We start from the raw sequence: 22,439 nt of genomic DNA, 5'->3' as shown, positions 1-22,439 counted from the left end.
TAATAATAATAATAATAATAATGAGGGTAAAGTGATAATTTGCAATACAATTACAATTCTACAAAACATGAAATTGCAATTCCCTCCAACCAAACCATGTAATTGTAATTCCATGGAGTTTGGTAGGAATGGAATTGTAATTACATCCTACCAAACACCCCAATTGTTAGGTAATTTGTTGAATTTGCATTACATGTAGGCTAGAGTTTACTTCTATGTCCAATTTATGATGGACCCAGTCCCAACAAAACCATCAGTACTTATAACTTTTTTTTCTCTTTTGAGTATTATTGAGTACTTTCTCAACCTATTGAAGCACAAAGACTCAATGCTCCCACTGGGGTTCAAACTTGACCTTCCAATTAGAGCATCCACACTAGGAGTGACTGCCAAAATATTTCAGAATTAATTATCTCAAGGTGAAGAGCAAAGCTGATGTAGGAGGGAAAGAATTAAAAAAAAAAAAATTGGCCTGCAAATGCCAAAATAATGTCAGAATTTTATTTTTTTATTTTTTTTTTTAAAAAAAAGGAGAAAGGAAAGGTTGTGCGCATTTCGCGCACAGGTGGTCAAAAGCAATGCACGCGCCTGACAGTGCCAAAAATATTTTTTTCTTTTTTAAATTCAATTTTGCTTTTTTTTTTTCTTTTTTCTTTAATTTTCTCTCTCATCTTCTCTTTTTTAATCACTCTTACATTCTCCCCTCTAATATGCCAACTGATAATGATGCTCTTAGGAGAGCCATAGATATGTCATTGAGCTACAAGATACTTGACAACATATCTATAACTTAGGCACTGAATATGTACCTCAAATATAACATAAAGACTTAAAATGTAATTTTTTTTAATTTTAAAATGCCAACAATTATAATTATTTTTAAATGCATGCATGGCCATATTACAACAGTAACCAATTTACATTTTAACCAGTTAAAATGTAAAAGTATTAATTGCATTTCTTTTTTAGATTTCAAATGTTTACATAAAAAAAATTCCAAATTCAATAATAAAATTATATTTTTTGAATAGTTAAAGATTTTTTTGAAAGAGGCTCGATCTCATAACCTCTACATGAAAGAGGTCACTACATACCATCTGAGCAGAAGATGTTAGACTTTGAATAGTTGAAGATATTTATTCATTTTTTAAATTAAAAGAAAATTATTATTTCTCAAAAAAAAAAATTATTATTATTATTTAATGATTCTCATTCTCAAAGTTCACTCACCATTCATTCCGTTGAGAAAAGTAAAGTGTAGGTGGAGATTTCTTTCCAAAAAAGTCAAAGAGTTTCTACTTTCTACTTTTTTTTCTTTCCAACGGTAACTAAGCAAGACTTTTCACCTCAACTCTCACTATAATAATATTCATAATCTTGTATATATTTCAAATGGTCCAATGAAATTATTTCCCCGTATGTTACAGCAACACGATATTAATTATGATCAAAATCACATCTCAAATTCACTTGTTGGCTTTTAAAAATCTCGTATTCTAATTTATATAGAAATTTTTTTAGTAACTACATGTAATTATTTCGTGGTATTAATTATTACAATGACTTTGTTGTCTCAATGGGTAAGTAAATGCTAGTAGTTGAACGGGAATTTTATATAATTGCTATCTCAATTATCCTATCAAACTAGTATTTTATATTCGTAATGTGCAAAAATATGTCTAACTCAATGTTAAAATTTTAATTATATTAAAATATTTTTTTAAAGTAAGAGTATATAATTTTTTTTAAGAACAAGACTATGTGGTCTAATAGTACCCGAGTTGGACTTCTATTTAGAAGGTTGTGAGTTCGAGCCTCAGTGGACGCGTTATTAGAGCATTCAAAAAGAATATATATATATATATATATATATATATATATATATAATTTTATAAAAAAAAATTATAGTTGTAAAATTCATAATTGGTAAAGTCAGCATATCATATCATCATTGAAAGACAACTAGTTATAATATGTTAATATTATTAAAATGGGATGGGATGAAGTTTGGGAAGAATTTTAGAAAAAAATAAATTACTAAATATAATTATGGTAATATTTAATTAAAAAGTTAAATGAAATCAAACTTATTATTTTATTACTCCAATATATAATGTCTACACACATTATTACTAGACCTGACAATTATGAACACGACACGAAGCCGGACACGAAAATAACGGGCTAGTGTTTATCCTTAACATGTCCCGGGTTGTTAACGGGTTGACATGTTAAGAACCCGTTATGTTTCGTGTCTTAACGTGTCAACCTGTTAAACCTATTAAGAACCCGTTTAACCCGTTAATATTATCGTGTTAACCCGTTTAGAACCCGCTAAGAACCACTGTCATGAATGAGATTACAAAAGATATCATGAACATGAGTACATGACTAAGGATGAATTTACTACATTAGGCAAAAATCCTACACCAATTATTGACGTTCAACAATATGAAGTTTGAATTTTTATTGTGTTCAATTTTATTCTAAAACTAGCAACTTCTTTAATTATGATTTTTGAATGTTATTTTATTATTTTATGAATGTTATAAATTGAATATTTTTTTAGTTTGTTTGATGGATTGAATTGTAAGTTTTATTTCTTTTATATATAACTTAACTTTAAATTTTAGTTTTTTTTTTTTTTAAATATATTAATAGGTTTAGTGGGTTTAAACGTGTTTCGTGTCATATCGTGTCGACACGACCCAAAACCTATTAACAAAACGTATATATCGTGTCAACCCGTTTAACTCGTTAACAAATTGTGTTCGTATGCATGTTATAAATTTGGACCTGTTAATCTTATCGTGTCGTGTTCGTGTTTAGCCTTATCGTGTTCGTGTCATTATCGTGTCGACCCGTTAACGAACCCGTATACACGAATTGTCAGGTCTAATTATTACCATTAAAGAATATTTAAGAAAAGATATTGAGCATGCATGTACATGGTAATAATAATGAGTAAAGATAACAAAAATTATAATAGTAGGGATATTTTTGTCCAAAAATTATATAATACAACTCTTATATCATAATGTATAAAAAAATCAACATAAAAATATATACATAAATAAGGGGTATAACCTTTGAGACTTATTATGTTTTATAGATTATATAACTACATATAATTTTTACGTAATATTTAATTTATAAAATTAGCTAAAAATTAAATTATATTTCTAACTTACGATTCTAATCAAACAACGAAATAAATTTCATTTTTATTCATTATCTAAACCTTATTCATATTCTTTATTTTCATTTTGCGAATCAAATGCGACCTCAATGTTAAATATTTAAAAATTACTCCGTAATTAAATTAGAAGTATAGTGTGATTGGAACTTGGAATGATTATATTAAAAAATATTGATGGAGTAATTATAAGTTTTTAACAAACAACATACGTCCAAACTAGCACTATTCATAGAATATATCATATATGACAATTCCACAATCCACCTCGAGCTTCAACCTCGTTACGAAAGTGGTGCTATTTTTTGCAGAATTCTCCAATTATTATTATTTTTTAAAAATACGTCTACATAGCACAAACTTACTATATTATTATAATATATTGTTTATATAATTTGACAAATAATTTTTTTTAAACAAACACAAATAAATTAATTAATAATACACAGACATACATATATGCATATGTATCGGAGCAGGACCACCAATTTTGAAACTTTCACGAGCTTATTAATTAGTTTAATTTTTGAATGCTCTCTCATTTATTGAGTAGATCATGCTCCATTGGAACCTATTATTATTCATTTATCTCAGAAGGTTGAATCCCCAACTCCAAAGACCCTCACATCCCAACCCGACAGAACATATGGAAATATGTAAATTATGGTAACTCAGCTAAACACAAAAACTACCCTATTATTATTCAAATAAAATGACTTACTCTCACTCTTTTTTTATTTTTTTTTCTCTTAAATAAATCATATATTAAATCATGTACTTTATGTATATGTGCAAAATTTAAGATGAATTAAGGAATTAACTTAGCTTTTTTTTTTTTTTTTGGGGGGGGGGGGGGTTGAGGGGGGTTTAAATGATGATTAAATCAGTAGTTACTATTCAGTGGTGTGCATTGAGTAAACCCATCTCTTGTATAATAATTAGCAAATAATACAAGAGAAGTAACCAAGGATGAATTTGTGTGACTAGCTTGATCAAAAGGATATAAATAATAATTGAACTCATATATTTCTAGTACGAAGGTCATGAATGGGTGATTATATATTGTGAACTCGTAACATGAGTTTTAATTTTTGGTAGATCAAGTGGGAATGTAGGGAGGTTGGACATATAGACCGAGTTATGACATTGTTTGTATTACATGTGTTTATTTGTGTGTTTTACAAAATGGATTAAAATCCGTTGTCATTGCAAGAAGAAGAAGAAAAACTCACATGGCTAACATATCATTTAAAAAATGATGAGTACTCAAAGTCGTCTAATAATATCTAGAGCTGTTAAAATGGGATTAGCGTGATGTGTCGACCTGATATGATATATAATAAGGATTCGTTAGGTTGGGGATTTAGTGAGACCCATTCATGCCACAAGTTCCAGTTGGGCGAGGTAAGCTACAAGTTAATTGACTGGCCATATCTCAAAAAACGAAAAATATCCTAAACTTTGTATTAAGGTTGCTTAGTAATTTAGCCTTTACTTTATTTAACTTTTATATACTTGTAATTTTTGGGTGACGAGAGAAATTTGTCGCCACTATCAAAAGGTATGCACAGGGTTATTCCCACTTTTGTGTAATATTATACTATTTTATCAAGTTAATTACGTTTCATATTTTATTATGAATAACTTTTATAGCGTTTAGAATATTTTGATTTATTGCTCCCAATAATTAAGCTATGCTCTTATTTGTAAGTTTTGTTTTATAAATTTTAATTAAAAATTCCTTTATTATTTATTATAATAATAATTAATGTGATTCTCTAGATGCTCATTTGATTTTAAATTATTTATTCATTTTTATTAACTATAACTAGCATTTTGTACGCGCGATGCGCGAAAAATTCATGCCCAATATTAAAACATTGATAAATACAAATAATTAAAAATTATAATTTAAATTATATATATACAAATAATATATGTATTTTGTACACATACATATAATTTATCATTCATAGAAATTTAATTAAAATATAATTAAGTATTAAATTAATATATAATGATTTTAATAAAATGATAATTAAAAATAAGAAAAAGATATGATAGATATAGGTGTATGGTAATAATGATGTGTTATTAAAGTTAGAATTAAAAATGAACGGTGTTATAACGGTGTAAGGGTAGTTTTGTCTAATAACATTGGAATGTACAACATTTAAAGTAAAATGTACACATTTATTTGCATACAAAAAGAGAGACATAAATCAAGGATATAACTTTCATTGAGGCTTATTATGTTTTTAGATTCTTTATTTATGAAATCACTGATGCGGTTATTGATTATTTTGGATTTTAGAATGCATCTAGAATTGTTTTCATGTGTATGTATAATTGTCACAAACTTGTGAATCTTATTTCAAGTTATTTGACAATAGTATTTTTCTCTTATTTAATTCAAATTTTAGTTATAAAAATATATATTAATTTAGTATAGAGTCGTTTTTGTTGCTACGCACTGGGCCTATAAAATGATAGGACCGGGACTGCTAGTAAACCACACAAGAGAGGCAAATCGCGATGGTTTCGACCAAGAGAGTATTAGCAATAATTGAAAATGTGATATTTAGGTATGAAAATCATGCTTCACTCACTTGGCCACCCCCTTTAGTGTTGGCAAGAATTCAACTCGACAGACTTGACCGAGAAAATGTAAACAAGAATTGAACTCATTACATTTTGGTACAAGAATCATGCTCCACCCACTCAATGGAACCTTCACCCGTTCTGGTCTCGGAGCCAGGCTCCGAGGCAGAACGGCGGTCACTTGGGGTCGGTTGCGAAGGAAGGGCCCCCGGACTCCAGATTTGGGCTACGGGTCCCCTCTTTTAAGTCCAACCACTCGGCTCAAGTAGCCTGCTTAGGGCCAGCCATGGAGGTTGGGCCCTTGGACCCGAGACCTGTCCCTGCATTTGGTTCAAACCACCCGGCTCGGGTTTTCTATCTTGGGCTTGAATCACCTTCTTGGATCCTAGGTCCTCATTCTTGGGCTGCCGTTTCTAATATCTCCATCAATATCATTGATATCAAGCCCAAATCAGACTAAGCGGGTCATTATACTGTGGACCGCGGTGCACGTGCACCGCGGTCAAAACGGCACCGTTTCTTTAAGCGGCGCGCCGTTACTGTTAACGGATAGGGAGTGTGCATTTTTGTGTGTGTTAATTACCAACTGAAACTACAGTGTATCTAAACCGACACTGCCTCACGTATTATTTTATACATTATCAAATGAAACTGTAGTTATATCAAAATGATACCGTAGTTGTGGTAAAATGAAACTGCAGTGTATATAAAATGAAACTGAATAACATTTCACATATTTGAGTGTATATTGTTACTGTGCAATGAAGCTGTAGTTATATCGAAATGATCATGTAGTTGTGTTTTAATGAAACTATAATGTATATAAAATAAAATTAAATAACATTTGCACATATTTGAGTGTATAAATATCGAATGAAACTGTAGTTATATCGAAATGAAACTGTAGTTGTGTTGAACTGAAACCGCAGTGTATACAAAATGAAACTGAATAACAGAGTTACTTTTTGTGGAACGACGCAAAATGGGTGTCGTTTCTTTTAATTAAACAAAACGACGTCGTTTTATTTGAAGCTCGGTGCATAATCAATTATGCACTGCGGTGCACGATATAATTTGCCAGACTAAGCTTTTCAAATTTTCATCACATTTATATATCATAAGCATTAATTCCTTTCCTTTGAATTTTGATATAAGAGTCTCAACGTGACCTTCGTAAATGAGGGGATTGACCCGTTTGCTCCTCACAGATCTCAACCCTAATCAATTTACACAATCCAAAGTTCAAATTTTGAAGTCACAGATGATGGCGCCACCCCTATTATGTTAATCCCTAATGAAATTGGGTTGAAGAGCTATTACAAAGTACACCTTTTTCACAAAATTCAATTATCAATTACATCAAGATCATAGTAATAATTAAAGAAATTAGGTTTAACTTCATTTATTTGATTGTAGACTCATAAAGTACCAATAATATATGGTTAAAGACATATTGATACATTATAGCGGAGAGTGAGAGATTGTATAATGATGTAAAAGATTACAATTTTTTTACACATTTAATCTTATGATTATTATGTTCTTCTTATTTTTGGTCTTTGATATTTAAATTTTATACTTTTTGTTTATGACTTGTATTTTTTTAATAGTTATTTTAGAAAATTGCGTTATGTCTTTTTCCACTTAAACCTATGTTTAGTGACTTAAAATTTTGAACTAAATATGATCTTAAGAATATAGTAATACTCATACATCAATTACTATCAATTTTTAATGTCAACCACAAATTTTGAAGACTTTCTAAGTTTTCCCTTTTGTAATTTAGATTCGTATGTAGTTAGCTCTTAGCCTAAGGTTTTGAACTTCTACAAATATCTATTTATGCTTCTATTTTTTTTTTTTAAATTTAGATTTATTACCTATTATAATTTTGTTACAAAGTACTGTATAATTTAAGACTTACCAAAATTTAAGATTTCAGTTATTATAATTTAATACATGTATAAATGTACTCGTTCAATAAAAAAAATTTAACGTGAATATAATAAAATGTCCTAATAAAAAGTTGGAGACTTAAATAACACAAGTTTTGCCCTCTTTTAATGTGTGAGAAAAAAAAAAAAAGGAAAATAGTGTCAAATAAATCGCTAAATTTATAACTTTTGTGCAATTGAGATATGTTAAACTTAAAATGTGTGCATTGCAACCATTAAACAATAAAAATATGTGCAGTTGAGACACTTTTTTATTGTTCTTGCTATAATTTGCGTTGAAACTTTTGAAATTTTCCTCTGAGTCGGAAGATGAAAGGAAAGCTTTTATTACATGCCAGGTAACCAATGTAAGTGAATTCTAATGTCTCAATTACATATATTTTGTTTGTTTAATGGTTCAAATGCACACATTTTAAGTTCACTAATTTAATTAAAAAAACGAGACTGCAATATGATGAGGGGATTCAAATCTTCCAGCAACCCCGAGCAAGTATTCTAATTCATCTGAGAGAGGATGAGCTAGGGCTCTTTGGAGCCACGACTATCATGACCAACTAATGGTCTTGGATTTTTCTCTGGCTTAAAAAAAATACATTTAATGATTTTTGACTTTTTACCATAAAAAAATGTAATTTGTTAAGAGAATCATTTAACTTTGAACCGTTTAAAGTCAAAAAAGTAAGTATATAGAGTAAAAATTTAAAAGGGAAGTCACGTTGACATGTTCATCACCCTTGTGGGTAATTTGTTTATTGTTTCTTTAAGAAAGAGCTAACAGATGAGAGAAATAGACGTTGGGCATGTGTAGCAGACAGACAGTTACCTCAAAATTTGAAAATCTCAATTCTGTCTTGTAATAACAACATACGGAGTAAAATCAGAGAATAAAATCCCGAGCCCACCGTACATTCTCAGAATCTCTAGTCCTTTTTTCTTGTGGGAAATCACCTGAAGTTTTTAATCTTTTTTTGAGCCTCGATTCTTGATGGCCTAGCCCTCTGTTCACCTTGCCTCCTACATTCTTCTGTGATTGTTTGAAAAAAATGGATGGTTTAGTTGAGAGGAAGAAGAAAAGAGATGGGTCGTGTCCGTGCGAGTCGCTCAGTGAGTCCAGCTCGAGAGTGTCGATCTCCGACGCTTCGTCGGAGAGCTGTTCTTCTCCGGCCCCGTTGGGCTGGCCCATTCCGGTGACAACTGGGATCAAGAAATTATGTGAAGCTCAAAAAGAGAGAAAATCCCAGGAAGCTGATGAAGGGGTGGACTCGAAAATTTCAGGTTTTTATTGTCTGTTTAGTTTTGATGTTCTGTTATAATTTGATTAAAAAAAAAGTTGTCTTTTTGTGGTTCATATGATACTGTTTGTTTGGGCCATATATATGTGGTTTGAATTTGACAAGTTTTCTGGTTTCTGTTCCCCAGAATTTGATATGATGCAAGAGAGATTTGCAAAATTGCTGCTTGGAGAAGATATGTCTGGTGGTGGCAAAGGGGTTTCAGCAGCACTTGCAATTTCAAATGCCATTACTAATCTTTGTGGTACTTTTGATCCTCCTGTGTTTCTCTCTCTCTCTCTCTCTCAAACATACATTAATCTGCTATGTATATGTTGGGTGAAGGCCTGAAGGGTCAAGTCTTGCACCCTGCCTATCGAAAACGTGACGGTATATAGGGAAATAAAGTTGCGAGTTGTAGCTTTTTGCGTAGTTGTAAACGCTTATCCTAACAAGTGGTATCATGGGTCCAAGTCCCAGAAAGTAAAAACTGTTCATTTAAGACTGGCATGTGCTAGGAGGGGGAATTGTTGGGCAGAGGCCGGTGAAGAAGGGGTTCGTTTGGTCCTAACTGTATATGTTGTGTGTGTGTTGGATCATATCTCTACAATTTCGATATCTGATGCTCAAATTTGTGTCAGTAATTGTATAAATGACTGTGTTTGGTGCAACGTAACACAGCTACGGTTTTTGGGCAATTGTGGAGGTTGGAGCCATTGCATCCCGAAAAGAAATCGTTGTGGCGAAGAGAGATGGAGTGGCTTGTTGCTGTTAGTGATCACATTGTGGAATTAATACCTTCTTGGCAAACATTCCCTGATGGAAGTAGGCTAGAGGTATTTCTTGCTCTCTGTATATATATAATCAATCTCGATGGATATTTTCCATAGAAACCCACAGTCGAGAATTCGTTATATGAAGTTTCTTGTTAATTTCATGTTGCAATAGAGTATGTTTATCATGATTCTTTAATCACAGCATGAATAGCTTCAGATCTTATAGTTTTTGAGCTTTTGAGTTGTTCCTAATAGCAAATTTGTTAAGTTACCAAAATTTTCGTGTCAGGTGATGAGTAGCAGACCGCGATCAGATCTGTTTATTAACCTTCCAGCTCTTAGGAAACTCGACCACATGCTTACTGTAAGACTCGGCCTTTTTTGCTGTGTTCATATTATTTATGTGTTTAGGAACAGAAACTGTTCTAAAACCGAGTCGAATGATATGATGCAGGAAATCTTAGATAGTTTTACAGACACGGAGTTTTGGTATGTGGATCAAAGTGTGGTTGAAAGCGAGAGTGATGGTTCGGGGTCTTTCCGTAAGGCCATCCAGCGACAAGAAGACAAGTGGTGGCTGCCTGTCCCGAGGGTCCCTCCTAGCGGTCTCGTTGAGGGCACGAGGAAGAAGTTAAACCAGAAGCGTGAATGCGCGAGCCAGATTCTAAAAGCCGCTATGTCCATCAACAGCATTGCTATTGCTGAGATGGATGTTCCAGTCTCTTACTTGGAAGCTCTCCCAAAGGTCAGTACTCGTGATATTTGATCAAAAACGCAGATTAATGGCAGTCATTTTTGAATGTTTACATCGTTCTAGGGTGCTCGTTAAACTCGTTATCATTTCTTTGGTTGTGTCTAGAGCGGGAGAGGCTGTCTAGGAGATGTCGTTTATCGCTATATCACATCAGACCATTTCTCTTCGGAGTGCCTGCTCGATTGCCTTGACCTGTCTTCCGAGCACCTTGCTCTCGAGATGGCAAATTGTGTGGAAGCTGCAATATACGTTTGGCGTAGAAGACACCATTCAGGCCGTTTGACAGCAAAAACTTCTTGGAATATGGTTAAAGATCTGGTTGTTGATGGAGACAAGAGGGATTTGCTTGCAGAGAGAGCTGAGAATCTTCTTCTTTGCTTGAAGCAAAGATTCCCTGGCCTCACCCAAACCTCCCTGGATTCCTGCAAGATTCATTGCAATAAGGTCAATACTTTGCTCTTATTTCAACAGTGCATTAGTACAATGAAGTCTGCTTTCCTAAACCTTTTTTGTTTTCTCTATTCAATCTCGAAAATTTTTTCAGGATGTGGGGAAATCTATCCTCGAGAGCTACTCGAGGGTCCTAGAGAGCCTTGCTTTCAACATTGTGGCGCGCATAGATGATCTCCTATACGTGGATGACATAACGAGGCAATCTCAACCCGACGATGCAGAAATTTGCCCCCGAAAACTTCCAATCCCCCCCTATCCCTCGGTGCCTGTCTCCCCAGCCTTTGCTACTACAACCTTTTCTCCCGCGCCCCTGGTAAGCCCCGCGAGGACTTCATTCATCAGCAACAAGCTCCCTGGGCGGGCTTTTGGTGTCAAACGAGCCCTGTCGAACTATCTAGGTGGTGAAGCAAAGGCAAAGAACTCTGCAAAGGCCCCGGGAGCTTCCTCGCCTCCTGTTTCCAATCAAAGTTCACAACCATTATCATCGAAAACTTTCTTGGCGGGTGCAGATCAGCAGCACAAGGAGCAGCGTTCGATCTTGCAGCCACTTAATCGTTGAGCCATGCCATTGCAGTTTAATTTGCAGAAGAGTTTATTATAGAGAGATAGACAAACAAGATGTATGCCTTGTAAACTTCTTATATATACAGCATGTAAGAACATTATTCAAGCTTACTACCATACCTTTGAGTTTTTACATTAAAAACAAAAAAAGAACTTCTCAATTTTCTTTTAATTCGCCTGTCCATAGTTTAAAATGTACAGGACCTCAGCCAACTTGGTCAGATTGTTGACTTAGTAACAACAAGGTTACAAGTTTGACTCCTAGCTTGAGTGATTATAGGTTTACCTCTTTGTGGTTATTTACCGGCTAGGGTCACAAGGCGGGTATTTACCTCTGGTGCATGCTCTTGGACAATGTTGCAGAAGGCGCTAGGCGCTAGTCGGGCACCCGGGGGACGCCTAGCGCCTAGGCGCGGCTAAGTAATCCAAGTATATTGTCTCCACTTTTCCCACTTAGGGCTCGGAATTGTTAGAATGTTATAATCCCCCAAACTAGTCAATTGCATATGCTAAATGGTTAGTTGAGTACATGGCTAGAGAAATATAGAAGAAGAGTAGCTGAGCAGACAAAAAATCACTCGCCCAAGTTGAACGCCAATTCCGCTAAGTTGGGCACCGACTCGGTCGAGTTAGGTGCTCGACTCGGCCGAATTAGGCACTCAACTCAGCCGAATCAGCGCCTAGTCGGCCAGTTAGTCGGTCAGCCGACTAAAAGCTGTCTAGGACTGCAATGACATAGACGCCCCTAGGCTACTTTTTACAACATTATATTGCTCTTAAATAGTGACTGCAGGTTTCCTTTCTCATCCAAAAAATATATACAAGTAAATGCTCCGGTAGCATTTTTGTCCATCATCATTTCAGATGTACTAAAAAAGAAGCATGTAGCAACTTTTTTAACATAATCCATTTATTTGAGACATATATATGGGATAAGTACAAGGATGTCTGCAGTATATAGCCTAGCTTATATTATTCTCAAAAGCAGGAAAAAAAAAAAAGGAAAACAAAGGAAGAAACTGAGACATTGTTAGTTGTCTAGCCCCTTGCTGTTGTGAGATTGTCTTTTAAGGTTTCATCCATCAATAGTAGAGTGATCCTGCAGTTAAACCAACGAGAGATCGAGAAAAACAAAATTAGAAATTTCATTACCGATTCCTTTTTTCATACTAGACCAATATTCGATTTTGCAAAATGAGACTAAGCCAACCGAATCTTTGCTATAAGTAGAAAATAAATAATATAATCATACCCTGCCACCAATTTCCTCTTGAAGCACAGTTTGAATTGTTCCCATTTTCATCATCTTCTACTTCCTCTTTCTTGAACTGATGATAATCACAAGTATTGAATATATAATTTAACATAAGTTTTGTCCTCACTAATGTTGTTGTTCAAATTATAATTAGGTTTCATGATAAGAATCTAAATGGTTATGTCAATGACGACCTCTTTTAGCCATTCATTATATTCCACCTGGTATATATAAAGGGTATTTGTTTAGTTCATTTAAAATTGGGAGTCAAGGTATATTGAGAAAAGTAATTAATGAACATATATATGAATAGAGTTATAGATTAATACCACTATAATTGAATTAATACCTAAAATGGTTCTCGATTATAATGGTTTTTCTCAATTTCGTTTTAAATGACTTTAGTGACTTAATGTAATCCTAGACTTTTGTTCTTTTTGCTTAATTTAGTCATCCGTTTGTTAATTTGTCAAATTGGTGTTAAAATTGAGGACAATTCAATAATATCAATATTGACATCTCTTTACTCTCAGTTCTGCGAAGTGCGAAACCCCTCTTTCTTTTACGAATTACTCCCAAATCTGCGAAGTGCCTAATTATATTCGCAGGATTGGGAGGAATTCGTAAAAGAAATAGGGATTTCGCACTTTGCAGGTGTAGGAAAAAAGAGATGCCAATATTGAAATTACTAAATTGTCCATCTATTTAACACTAAATGGATGAAATAACAAACGGAAGACTAAATTGAGTAAAAACACAAAAGTCTGGGACTACATTAGGTCACCAAAGTCATTTAAGACGAAATTGAGAAAAACGATTATAGTCGAGAACTATTTTGAGTTTTAACTCACAGTAATTGTATTGTAATAATCTTAGCTTGCATCCTATCTATCATATGCCATGAAAAGGAAGCTAGGGTTTGTACTAACATAAGTATGATGAGAGCAAGGGGTGTGGTTGGTTGTTGGGGAATAAACTTCCTGGGCACCATAGTATATTGATGAACTGAAATTGCATGGTCTTTCTGCTCTTTCATCACCCTCAAACATGGAGCTTTTGATCTTGTAATCCATCCCTCTTTGAGTTGAACCATCTGGAAAATTATATATGAAACTTGGTAATGGTGGAGGCATACATATTACAATTTATATTCTGATATATCTCTAGCTAGAATAACATTATATTGATTCGATTTGTTGCTTGACGTCTTATACTTATGCCACTGAACTACATGCTCCTCCTCCTCAGAAATTCTTGTTTTTAGTGGAAATCCGTAACTACTACATACCTAAAGGTGTGCACTAAGTAATTAAACATTGTTGCCTTGTAACTCGGCCTAGCTAGCAAAGGACCACAAGGAGATAAACCAATCTAATCTGTCCACAGATGATATGCTAAATCCAAGAAGGCCAGGCCCCAATTGGCCATTACTGTTAGAGTCAAATTTGTAACCCCATGATTACTAAGTCAATGAAGTACATGGTAGTAAGCAATTCTTGTTAGTTGATTCTATGTATGTAGGGAAAAGAGAACATTTTATATACATTCACATTCAACTTATTAATTACTAGGTTGTAGGAAGCTAATTAAGGAAAAAGTTTTCACAAACCTGGAGTTCCACTTTTGGTAGTATTGCTATACATAACTCCATTATAAGTGGACTGCCTCCCCAATCCCTAATAATAACAATTCAAACATACGATTATATTAGAATTGGAATTCATGAATAAATTAATTAAAGTCGAATCATAATGCACATGATCAAAATTTACATTATATATATATATATAAACACATTATTATTTTTTAATTAATCTAATTTTTGGATATGATTATATGAAACCCTCTCAACATGAACAGTTTGCTACTACAAACGAGTTGGCATGATGACACAGCACGTGAAACAAGTAGAAATGGATGAATTGATGCATCCACTGCATATATACATACAATGTAACTAACAGCAAATAGTATGTATAGGAGCTGAGATTCTTTAATTTAAAGGTGATTTGGGGGTGTTTCGATAAATAGCTGTAAGTTGATTTAGTTAGTGAGTTTGACTACTTGATAATATTACCTGATTGTAAAAAGATGTTTGGTAAATTAACTATTAGCTGATTACATACAAAATGACTTTCTTAGTCGATCAAAAAAACTGCTTTTAGCAGTTTTTGAATTTTAGTGTTTTAGAGCAATAAACTGTTACAAAACCTAATTAATCAAATACTCATATTAGTGATTTAACCAAGTCAAACTGATAGGCTAACTATTTTAATAGGCCAAAGAGAGGTATATATATATATATATATATATATATATATATATATATATATATATATATATATTACCATGGAGGAAGGACCAAAAACAGATTCGAAGAGGCCAGAGGACGAGGTCGAGGATTCCGAGGAAACTTTGGGACCAAATAGATCAGTGGCAAAGGAGGAAGACGATGAAGCTTTAGCGTTTACTGCTGCCATTTTCTGCTGCTTCTTGTAGTGGGTTTTTATATCAATATTATTCTTCTTCTCCATAACTATTGTATTGAATTGTATGAATTGGAGTAGACTGCTAATTTAAGGTAGTTTGTGGGGGGTAGCTATTTATTTACAAACCAAAAGAGAGTAAATGGCATCATATCATATCATGCATCTAATAGATTAGCTTCCACCTTCTACGGATGTAACCCAAATAGCCAACATGACGTATAAGAATTTCTTCTTATAAAATTATTGGTTCTCTATTTTTATTTTGCTTATAAAGAAATTAAAAAAAAAAAGAAGAAAAGAAATACATGGAGGGTGGGTAATTGGGTATGAGATGGGGTGAATCCTAGTTGATTAGTGGAAACAACTTATAATTAGATTTTGTTTTTTTTAAAAAAAATTTCCATCGTGCATTTTTGTGCAAGAATATAATTGAACTCATGACATTCACTCATGCAGTCACCCCTTTCGAGGCATTGGATGAGTATTTTTTTTATTCCTCAACATCTCGTGTCTAGTAGTACGTCTTGGTTGACTAATTTGAAGTTGAATTGTTATCGGACCTATTTGAAAGAGCAGTCTCTGCATGCCTTTTACTTTATCCATAAGACGATTTTATCTTTGTAATTCTCTCTCATTTTCAAAAGTGTGGACCCTATTGTCATATCTAATTTCAAATGAGTTTGAATTCTAATTTTAATATTATTCTTGAACACATCCTTATAATCAGGGTTGCAAAAATCATGGCCTAGGCGTTAGGTGCCTGCCCACCGACTGGATTTTTACCATAATCTGTGTTCTAGGCCGCGGCGGGCTAGGTGGCCGATTAGCTATTGTTTCATTTTTAAATAGGTTATTTCTCTCAAAACGACGTTGTTTTGAGCAAAGTAACCATATAGTTCAAATCTGTCGCAAATTCAAAAAATATTTTTTAAAAAATTCGAAATCAACTACTCTAATATTGATACTTTGTGAGTCATGACTTTGTTGAATTGTGTTTTGATTCTTTAAATCTTTATACATTTTACAATTCTAGATGTTTTTAGGTTAATATTTAATATTTTAGTATTGCATATTAAAGTATTAAATAGTTTATAATTAATTACTTATCAAGTCTTAATTTTTTATTTTTTTTACAAATAAAAAAGTTTAAAAATATAAAAAAAGGAACCTAGGCGCTAGGCGCCCCTTAGGAGCCCGAGGAATGCTTAGCTAGCGATTTTTGCAACCTTACTTATAACTGAGTCCATGCATTGACATTGGGTATTATTCCTCAACATCTAAGTGTCTTGTAGTCTTGATTAACCAATTTGAAGTTTAACTGTTATCGGACTTATTTGAAAGAGTTCTCCGAATGTTTCTCTGAATGTCTATTACACTATTTTTTAAGATTAAACTAATCAAAATGTCTCTATCATTTACTTTTTTTTTTTAAAGAAAAAAAATATCAGAAAAATTAAAGCATTGAATAAAGTTTTCAAAATAAAATTGGGAATCAATGGAAGTAAAAAAGAAAACATAAAAAAAAGTTATTATTTTCCATCCCTACTTGATCGAAAATTCAAGAATAAAGGGTATGGTAGAAAACTTGTGCTATGAAAGAATTTCTCTGGTTGAAAATGAGAGAATAAGATTTTTGGAAGGATGGAAACTCTCTCTAGCCAACGATCGGAAGAAGATCGAGATCTTCTGGAACAGAGCACGAAGAAGCAGAAAGGTACGAACGGGGATCCAATGAGCTAGATGGTGAGCGTAACAAGGGAGAGGCCGCCGCATGCCGACATAGAGTTTGTGAACGAGACGCCGACAGAGGCGATGGTGCAGGCCGATGTTGAGATCACGACGGTCGGACAAACAATCCCAACGCCATCTGTGCAGGTTTTGCCGTCACCCCAACGAACGTATGCCCAGAGCGCATCCGGACAGAACGCTCTACCTTACCAGCCTTCTGGTGAAATGGGGTGGAGGCCGATCCAATGGAGGCTTTTCGATGAGGACGACGATGATCCCTTGTGTCCTACTATCCAATTGACGCAAGCGGAGGTGGAGGCGATCCGGGCTCCATGGAGGAAGACACTAATCATCAAGGTGATGGGCAGACGAGTGGGCTATGCCTATCTGGTCAGAAGACTCCAGTTGATGTGGCGGCCGAAGGCGAGCATGGATCTAATAGCCATTGACAACGATTATTACCTCGTGCGATTTGGCTCGGTGGATGATCTGGAGTTCGCTATGTTTGAGGGGCCTTGGATGATCATGGATCACTACCTCATAGTGAAGCCATGGGTGCCAGATTTTGATCCTTACACGGATAGCACGGAGAATGTCTTGGTGTTACACCCCAAAAATCCACATTCAATTCATGGATTAATTGAGTAATTAATCCTATTTTATTTGAAGCATTAATTCCTAAAATCCTGATTTTTAATACTTAAGGACTAGTATTTGGCTAGTCAACCTTAAAGTTGTGTTGTACCTTGAGCTTTGAGGGGAGTTCCCTTGTTCCTTACACTTTCTAAGGGTTAGTAAGGGTATTCTTGACTTTTCACTAAGAGTTAGTATTGTAACCTAACCTAGAAGACTTCTTCATTTCATTCCCTACAATTCTTAGAAATTAGCTCTACCTTCTCTCTAGAAAAGAAGTGTAGCTTATTCTCCAAGCCAAGTTAAGACCCTTGTCAAGATTTCAAGTTTTGCTTCCAAGATTCAACCTTTCACCTATTTGGGCATCTAGGAGGGTAAGATCTAAGTTTATCTTGTCTTTTTGGTTCCATCTTAGTTGTCTTTTTCTTAAAGGTAGGATCTTTATGATCTTTTGGTTTAATCTTGAAGTGGGTTTGGAAAGTAAGTGATGCGTAGTATATTTGCAAACAAATAATTCTCAGAGTACGAGTTATCGATCCACAGGGAAGTGGTTGTATCAAGCACTAGTTACTAACTTATTCATTAGAGCTAATCCTAACAATTACTTAGATGATTGATTGGCATAAAATAAATAAAATAAAACAGAGGTTCAGGATTTTGAAAACAATTAGAGAGAAGCTGAGATTCATGGGATTCAAGTATTTAATCACCTAGTGCTAATTATCGTTTGCAATATTTAGTTTGGAATTAAGATTTGTGTGGGAATGCAAAGTGGAATCGAATTACTCCCGTAATCTCTATTCCTAGTGAATTTCCACTCCCGTGGCTTAAACACCCAATAAGATCGAAGATCAGCATTCAATTATTCCTAATTACTACCATCTCCCGATTGGCAACAATCTAGAATAAACTTCCCCTAATAAGTTCCCCTTTCCCAAGGACCAACCATTAGGTGCAATCGTGTGTGCCCTAATTTATGCCCCAACTCCCATTGGTGACACAAACATGGCTATGAAGCTAGTAACTATGGCCATTAATTACAAGCATCAAACAATATTATCACGATTGCAACACAAGTATTAAACCCAGATAATAATATATTAAAGAAACTGAGAGCTCAGGCACATAGGTTCATAAACACTTTTACCCAAGAATCTCTAAAGAATTTAGCCAAGCATGACTAAATTATACATAGAAAATATAAATAAAGAATTACAAATCATCAAAAGAGTACAAGAATTAACCAGACGATTTTCCCAAATCTCCATAGTCTTCTTCTTGCTTTCCAAGACAACTTGTGGCTCTTGATTTCTCTCCTTCTTGTCTCCAAGAATCTCTGAATTCTCTCCGTCTCCTTTATTAGGGTTGAGGAAGGAGGGATTTTATAGTGGGTACAAAGTTGAGATGAAATAGGAATCTTGTACAAAATTGGACTCAAATTATAATTCCTATATTTAAATAAAGAAATTGACGCTTTTGCTTTAAAATTGAAGTTGGAATTTGGAATTTGGAATTTGCTGCGCCTTCGCTCGACGCGTCGAGACCAGCAGGTCCCGATCACCAAACTTTCTGGAAATTTTCGACGCGTCGAGTACTCTGGGCCCCGAACTTGTCCAAAATTGCTCCAAACTCATCCTTGAACTTCCCTTGCTCATAGAATTGACCTACAATGGTTCAAAAACACTAACAAACACCGTAAAACATTCAAAACAAGTGTGAACCATAATTAAGTGATAATAGCAAGGAAAATATGTATTAAATAAGCAAAATTAAAGAACTTAAATACTAAGATGATTCAAAATAACTATAAAAACAAGCTAAGATGTGATAACATCAGTAAGCCTTGTGGGGAACTTGTTGTGGTGTAAAGTGAAGTCTTTTGGTCTACAAGAGGTAACCCATGCTCTACAAAACCTATTTTGCTTACCTATATGTGATTTCTTGGATTCTACATGTGTTTTGCTATGAAATGTGAGGGTTTATGCATTTGTCTTGTGATATTGCATATCTAGAGCTTGTGTTTAGGGTTCCTTTGTGCCATTGCTTGACATTTTCCATGATTCAAGTCATTTTGTTGTATTGGGTGAGATTTGGCATGTTTTGGACTTGAATTTGTGTTTGGAGAAGAAAATCCCCGAAGGGATTTGTTGTGGAACAGGAATGTTCCCGCGGGCGGAATGGCGGGCGGGGCACCACCCGCCGGCCTACTCGCGGGTACAAAGCCCTGTGGGAATGTGTTCCCGCGGGCGGAACCACGGGTGGGGCACTACTCGTGGGTCCACCCGCGGGTACACGGTGGCGTTTGTTCGGAATTTGTTCCCCGTGATCCGTTTGACTAGGTATTCGATCTTTTGACTTCCCGATGTTCTTTGTGGAACTATTTGAGTGTCTTCTTGATGTTTCGTATGTCTAGAACTATATGGTAGGTATCCATGTAGGACTTTGGTGTCTTGAATCGTGCTAAGTGTTCGACATTGTGTTTCGTTGGACCAAGAGGTGTCTTGTGTGTTCCTCGGAACTATCTTGAGTTTCTCCGTTGTTAAGCATGCTAGTTTATTGTCTTAATGCTAGCGTGTGTGTGGTTTGTACCTTCCGTTTGGTTGATGATAACTTGTGTTATTCATCGTTGTTGTTGTTGGGTTGTGACCCGTTCCTTGATTGAGTATGTTTCATACCTTCGTTGTGATCCGTTGTTTGACGCTTGTTGAGTTGTGGTGCGTGTGTGGCTTTACATGGATTGCACGATTAGTGGTATGGGACACTAGTCACCAAGGTATTGCAGCGGTCCTCGTGGTGGCCGTGACGTGATTATGGAGTTGTGGCCTTTGTGTAAGGTTAACGTTTTTGGGGGATAACATGTGTTATCCGGGCATGTGTTGCCGTGTACGGTACCTTGTGTACTATGAATTGGTGGTCTCGTTGGTGGTCGTTGGTGGGGGACGACGGTCCAAGGGGAATAAGGTTGGACTAAGAAGTACAGGGGTCCTGGAGGTAATGGTTGGAAGAAGATATAAGGTTGGGGGTAGCCATAAGGTTGGAACAGGGCATAAGGAAGGCATACCAACTCGTGATGGGTGATGTTGCGAGGGCTTGTAAAGCCGGCGTTGTGTGTTCTTCTCTTGTGACGTGTGTAGTCACTGAGGCATGTGTTGCCGTTGGGTGAGTTTTTATCCTTTGCGTGGTGGTTAGCCTTTGTGGTTTGGGATGTGTTCCCGTGTTATCTTTGAGAGTGATGAGTCTTGTGTTGACGGTTGATCTTGGTTTTGACTTATATATATGTATTCCGTTTCGAAAATGGTTTTACACCTTATATCTATCTATGTATGATATTTCACATGTATTGGTGGGTTACCAGCAATTATCGCTGACCGGGCGTTGTCCCAATGTTTATCTTTGTATCTTTAAGGTGATGTTTAGACGAGCGCGATGTCTAGTGCCTGGTAGCTTAGTACCCTCATCCTTGTTTTGTGGCCTGTGCGCCAATGTAGTTTAGACTGATGTTTTTGGGATAGATGTATACACTTGCAGATTGTTTGTCGTAGCGTTTACCGTGTTTGGTAGACGTTGCGTGACACCCCGTTCGGATTTCTTTTATCCAGTTCTCATTTTTATCTTTCGCTGTGCTAGTTTTGTTGTTTAATCTGCATGTGTTGAGGCTTTTATATAGGTCTTGTTTGGGGGGGGGGTGTTACACTTGGTGTGGGCACGGATCCCCTGTCTGCCAGCACAGTATTTCAACATAATATTTTCAGGAAATAGGGGAACAAGATTGGGCGCTCGGTCCGTGTTGATCAGGCTACGAGTTTAGTGTCACGAGGCATGGTCGCCCGGATTTGCGTAGAAGTGGACATAACAAAGCCTTTAATTTCGAAGTTCAACTACAAAGGTCAGGTAAGATTCGTGGCATATGAAGGCATCCACATGGTGTGCTTCACGTGTGGAGTTTATGGCCATGCAGCAGAAGCATGTCCTATGTCGACCAAAGCAGCGCAAACAACCGAGGAAAATCAGGATATGGAGACAGTGGTCGAGGTCGCAGTTGCAGAGCAGAAGGCACGAGGCAATCCGGGAATCCATATTGGAGAAGCTCTTTTCGGGGCATGGATGATCGCTCCAGGCAGACGACAGCGAACCAGAGCCAAGCCACCGGCGAAACCCCAGAAGCCGACGAGTGATCGAGACCAAGAGCCTAGGGCCAAGCGTGATGGAGGTATCCAGGTATCTAGTTTTGCTCCTTTACTGTCACAGGGCGATGATGGGGAGCAGGTTGCGACCGAGCTCATGGAGGATGCCACAGAGACAATGGTGGGTGAAGATCGTGTTGCATCGGACGCTGTTGCGGAGATAATAGCTACGTGCACAGGCCATGCAGCGCAAGGTGGGAAACAAGTTCAGGCAGCGATGAGGGACAATCAGAGAAGGCCTAACGTGATTGCTAGGGAGAAGCATATCGTGAATGCACCCGCGATGCCACAACGCCCCACACCAAAGGCGGCAGCTCCCACGCCCAGTGCCCAGAAGGAAATCAGAGGTACCTCCAGGCGAGCGGCTGAAGCCTTTGACCACGTCGTTGTCCGAGGGGAACAAGGTGGTTTGGTCATCAGTTTGCAAAGGGTGGTTAATGGGGAAGCTAGCGGGGATGTTCCATCGCCCGTTTGGCACCCCACAAGTGAACACCACAATGATCCACCAGACCACATCGATGACGAACCACCGGACCACATCGACGACGAAGGGGATATAGTCATGGATCTCGAAGGAGAC

The 22,439-nt window shown here is 35.9% G+C and overlaps 2 protein-coding genes across 3 annotated transcripts; one reads left to right on the top strand and one right to left on the bottom strand.

Moving 5' to 3' along the window:
• Positions 1-8,506: 8,506 nt before the first annotated feature.
• Positions 8,507-12,373, top strand: LOC109153437 (rop guanine nucleotide exchange factor 5-like). Of its 2 annotated transcripts, XM_019301308.1 has the most exons (8): positions 8,507-9,027; positions 9,172-9,288; positions 9,705-9,859; positions 10,089-10,163; positions 10,254-10,544; positions 10,659-10,997; positions 11,098-11,574; positions 11,932-12,373. In XM_019301308.1, the coding sequence occupies exons 1-7, from the start codon at positions 8,796-8,798 to the stop codon at positions 11,563-11,565; spliced, it is 1,677 nt and encodes a 558-aa protein (XP_019156853.1). In that variant the 5' UTR covers positions 8,507-8,795; the 3' UTR covers positions 11,566-11,574; positions 11,932-12,373. The 2 variants fall into 2 exon arrangements, with proteins under 2 accessions (XP_019156853.1, XP_019156852.1); XM_019301307.1 differs by lacking the exon at positions 11,932-12,373 and having other exon boundaries at positions 8,508-9,027; positions 11,098-11,734.
• Positions 12,374-12,453: 80 nt separating this feature from the next.
• LOC109153438 lies at positions 12,454-15,381 on the bottom strand. The gene is made up of 5 exons (XM_019301309.1): positions 15,174-15,381; positions 14,435-14,501; positions 13,755-13,918; positions 12,823-12,898; positions 12,454-12,669 (listed from the first exon to the last, which is right to left on the bottom strand). The coding sequence occupies exons 1-5, from the start codon at positions 15,357-15,359 to the stop codon at positions 12,653-12,655; spliced, it is 510 nt and encodes a 169-aa protein (XP_019156854.1). The 5' UTR covers positions 15,360-15,381; the 3' UTR covers positions 12,454-12,652.
• Between the last annotated feature and the right edge of the window lie 7,058 nt (positions 15,382-22,439).

This window comes from Ipomoea nil, unplaced genomic scaffold, assembly GCF_001879475.1.
Source record: "Ipomoea nil cultivar Tokyo-kokei standard unplaced genomic scaffold, Asagao_1.1 scaffold2484, whole genome shotgun sequence".
In the NCBI taxonomy this organism is placed as follows: domain Eukaryota; kingdom Viridiplantae; phylum Streptophyta; class Magnoliopsida; order Solanales; family Convolvulaceae; genus Ipomoea; species Ipomoea nil.
This window is presented reverse-complemented; position numbering and strand designations above follow the sequence as displayed.

Coding starts and splice junctions, on each gene's coding strand:
- LOC109153438 (XM_019301309.1), bottom strand. CDS start 15,359: ATGGAGAAGAAGAATAATATTGATATAAAAACCCACTACAAGAAGCAG. Junction 14,502..15,173: donor TTTTTGGTCCTTCCTCCATG/GTAATATATATA, acceptor TGTTATTATTAG/GGATTGGGGAGGCAGTCCAC. Junction 13,919..14,434: donor TACCAAAAGTGGAACTCCAG/GTTTGTGAAAAC, acceptor ATAATTTTCCAG/ATGGTTCAACTCAAAGAGGG.
- LOC109153437 (XM_019301308.1), top strand. CDS start 8,796: ATGGATGGTTTAGTTGAGAGGAAGAAGAAAAGAGATGGGTCGTGTCCG. Junction 9,860..10,088: donor CTGATGGAAGTAGGCTAGAG/GTATTTCTTGCT, acceptor TTTTCGTGTCAG/GTGATGAGTAGCAGACCGCG. Junction 10,545..10,658: donor ACTTGGAAGCTCTCCCAAAG/GTCAGTACTCGT, acceptor GGTTGTGTCTAG/AGCGGGAGAGGCTGTCTAGG.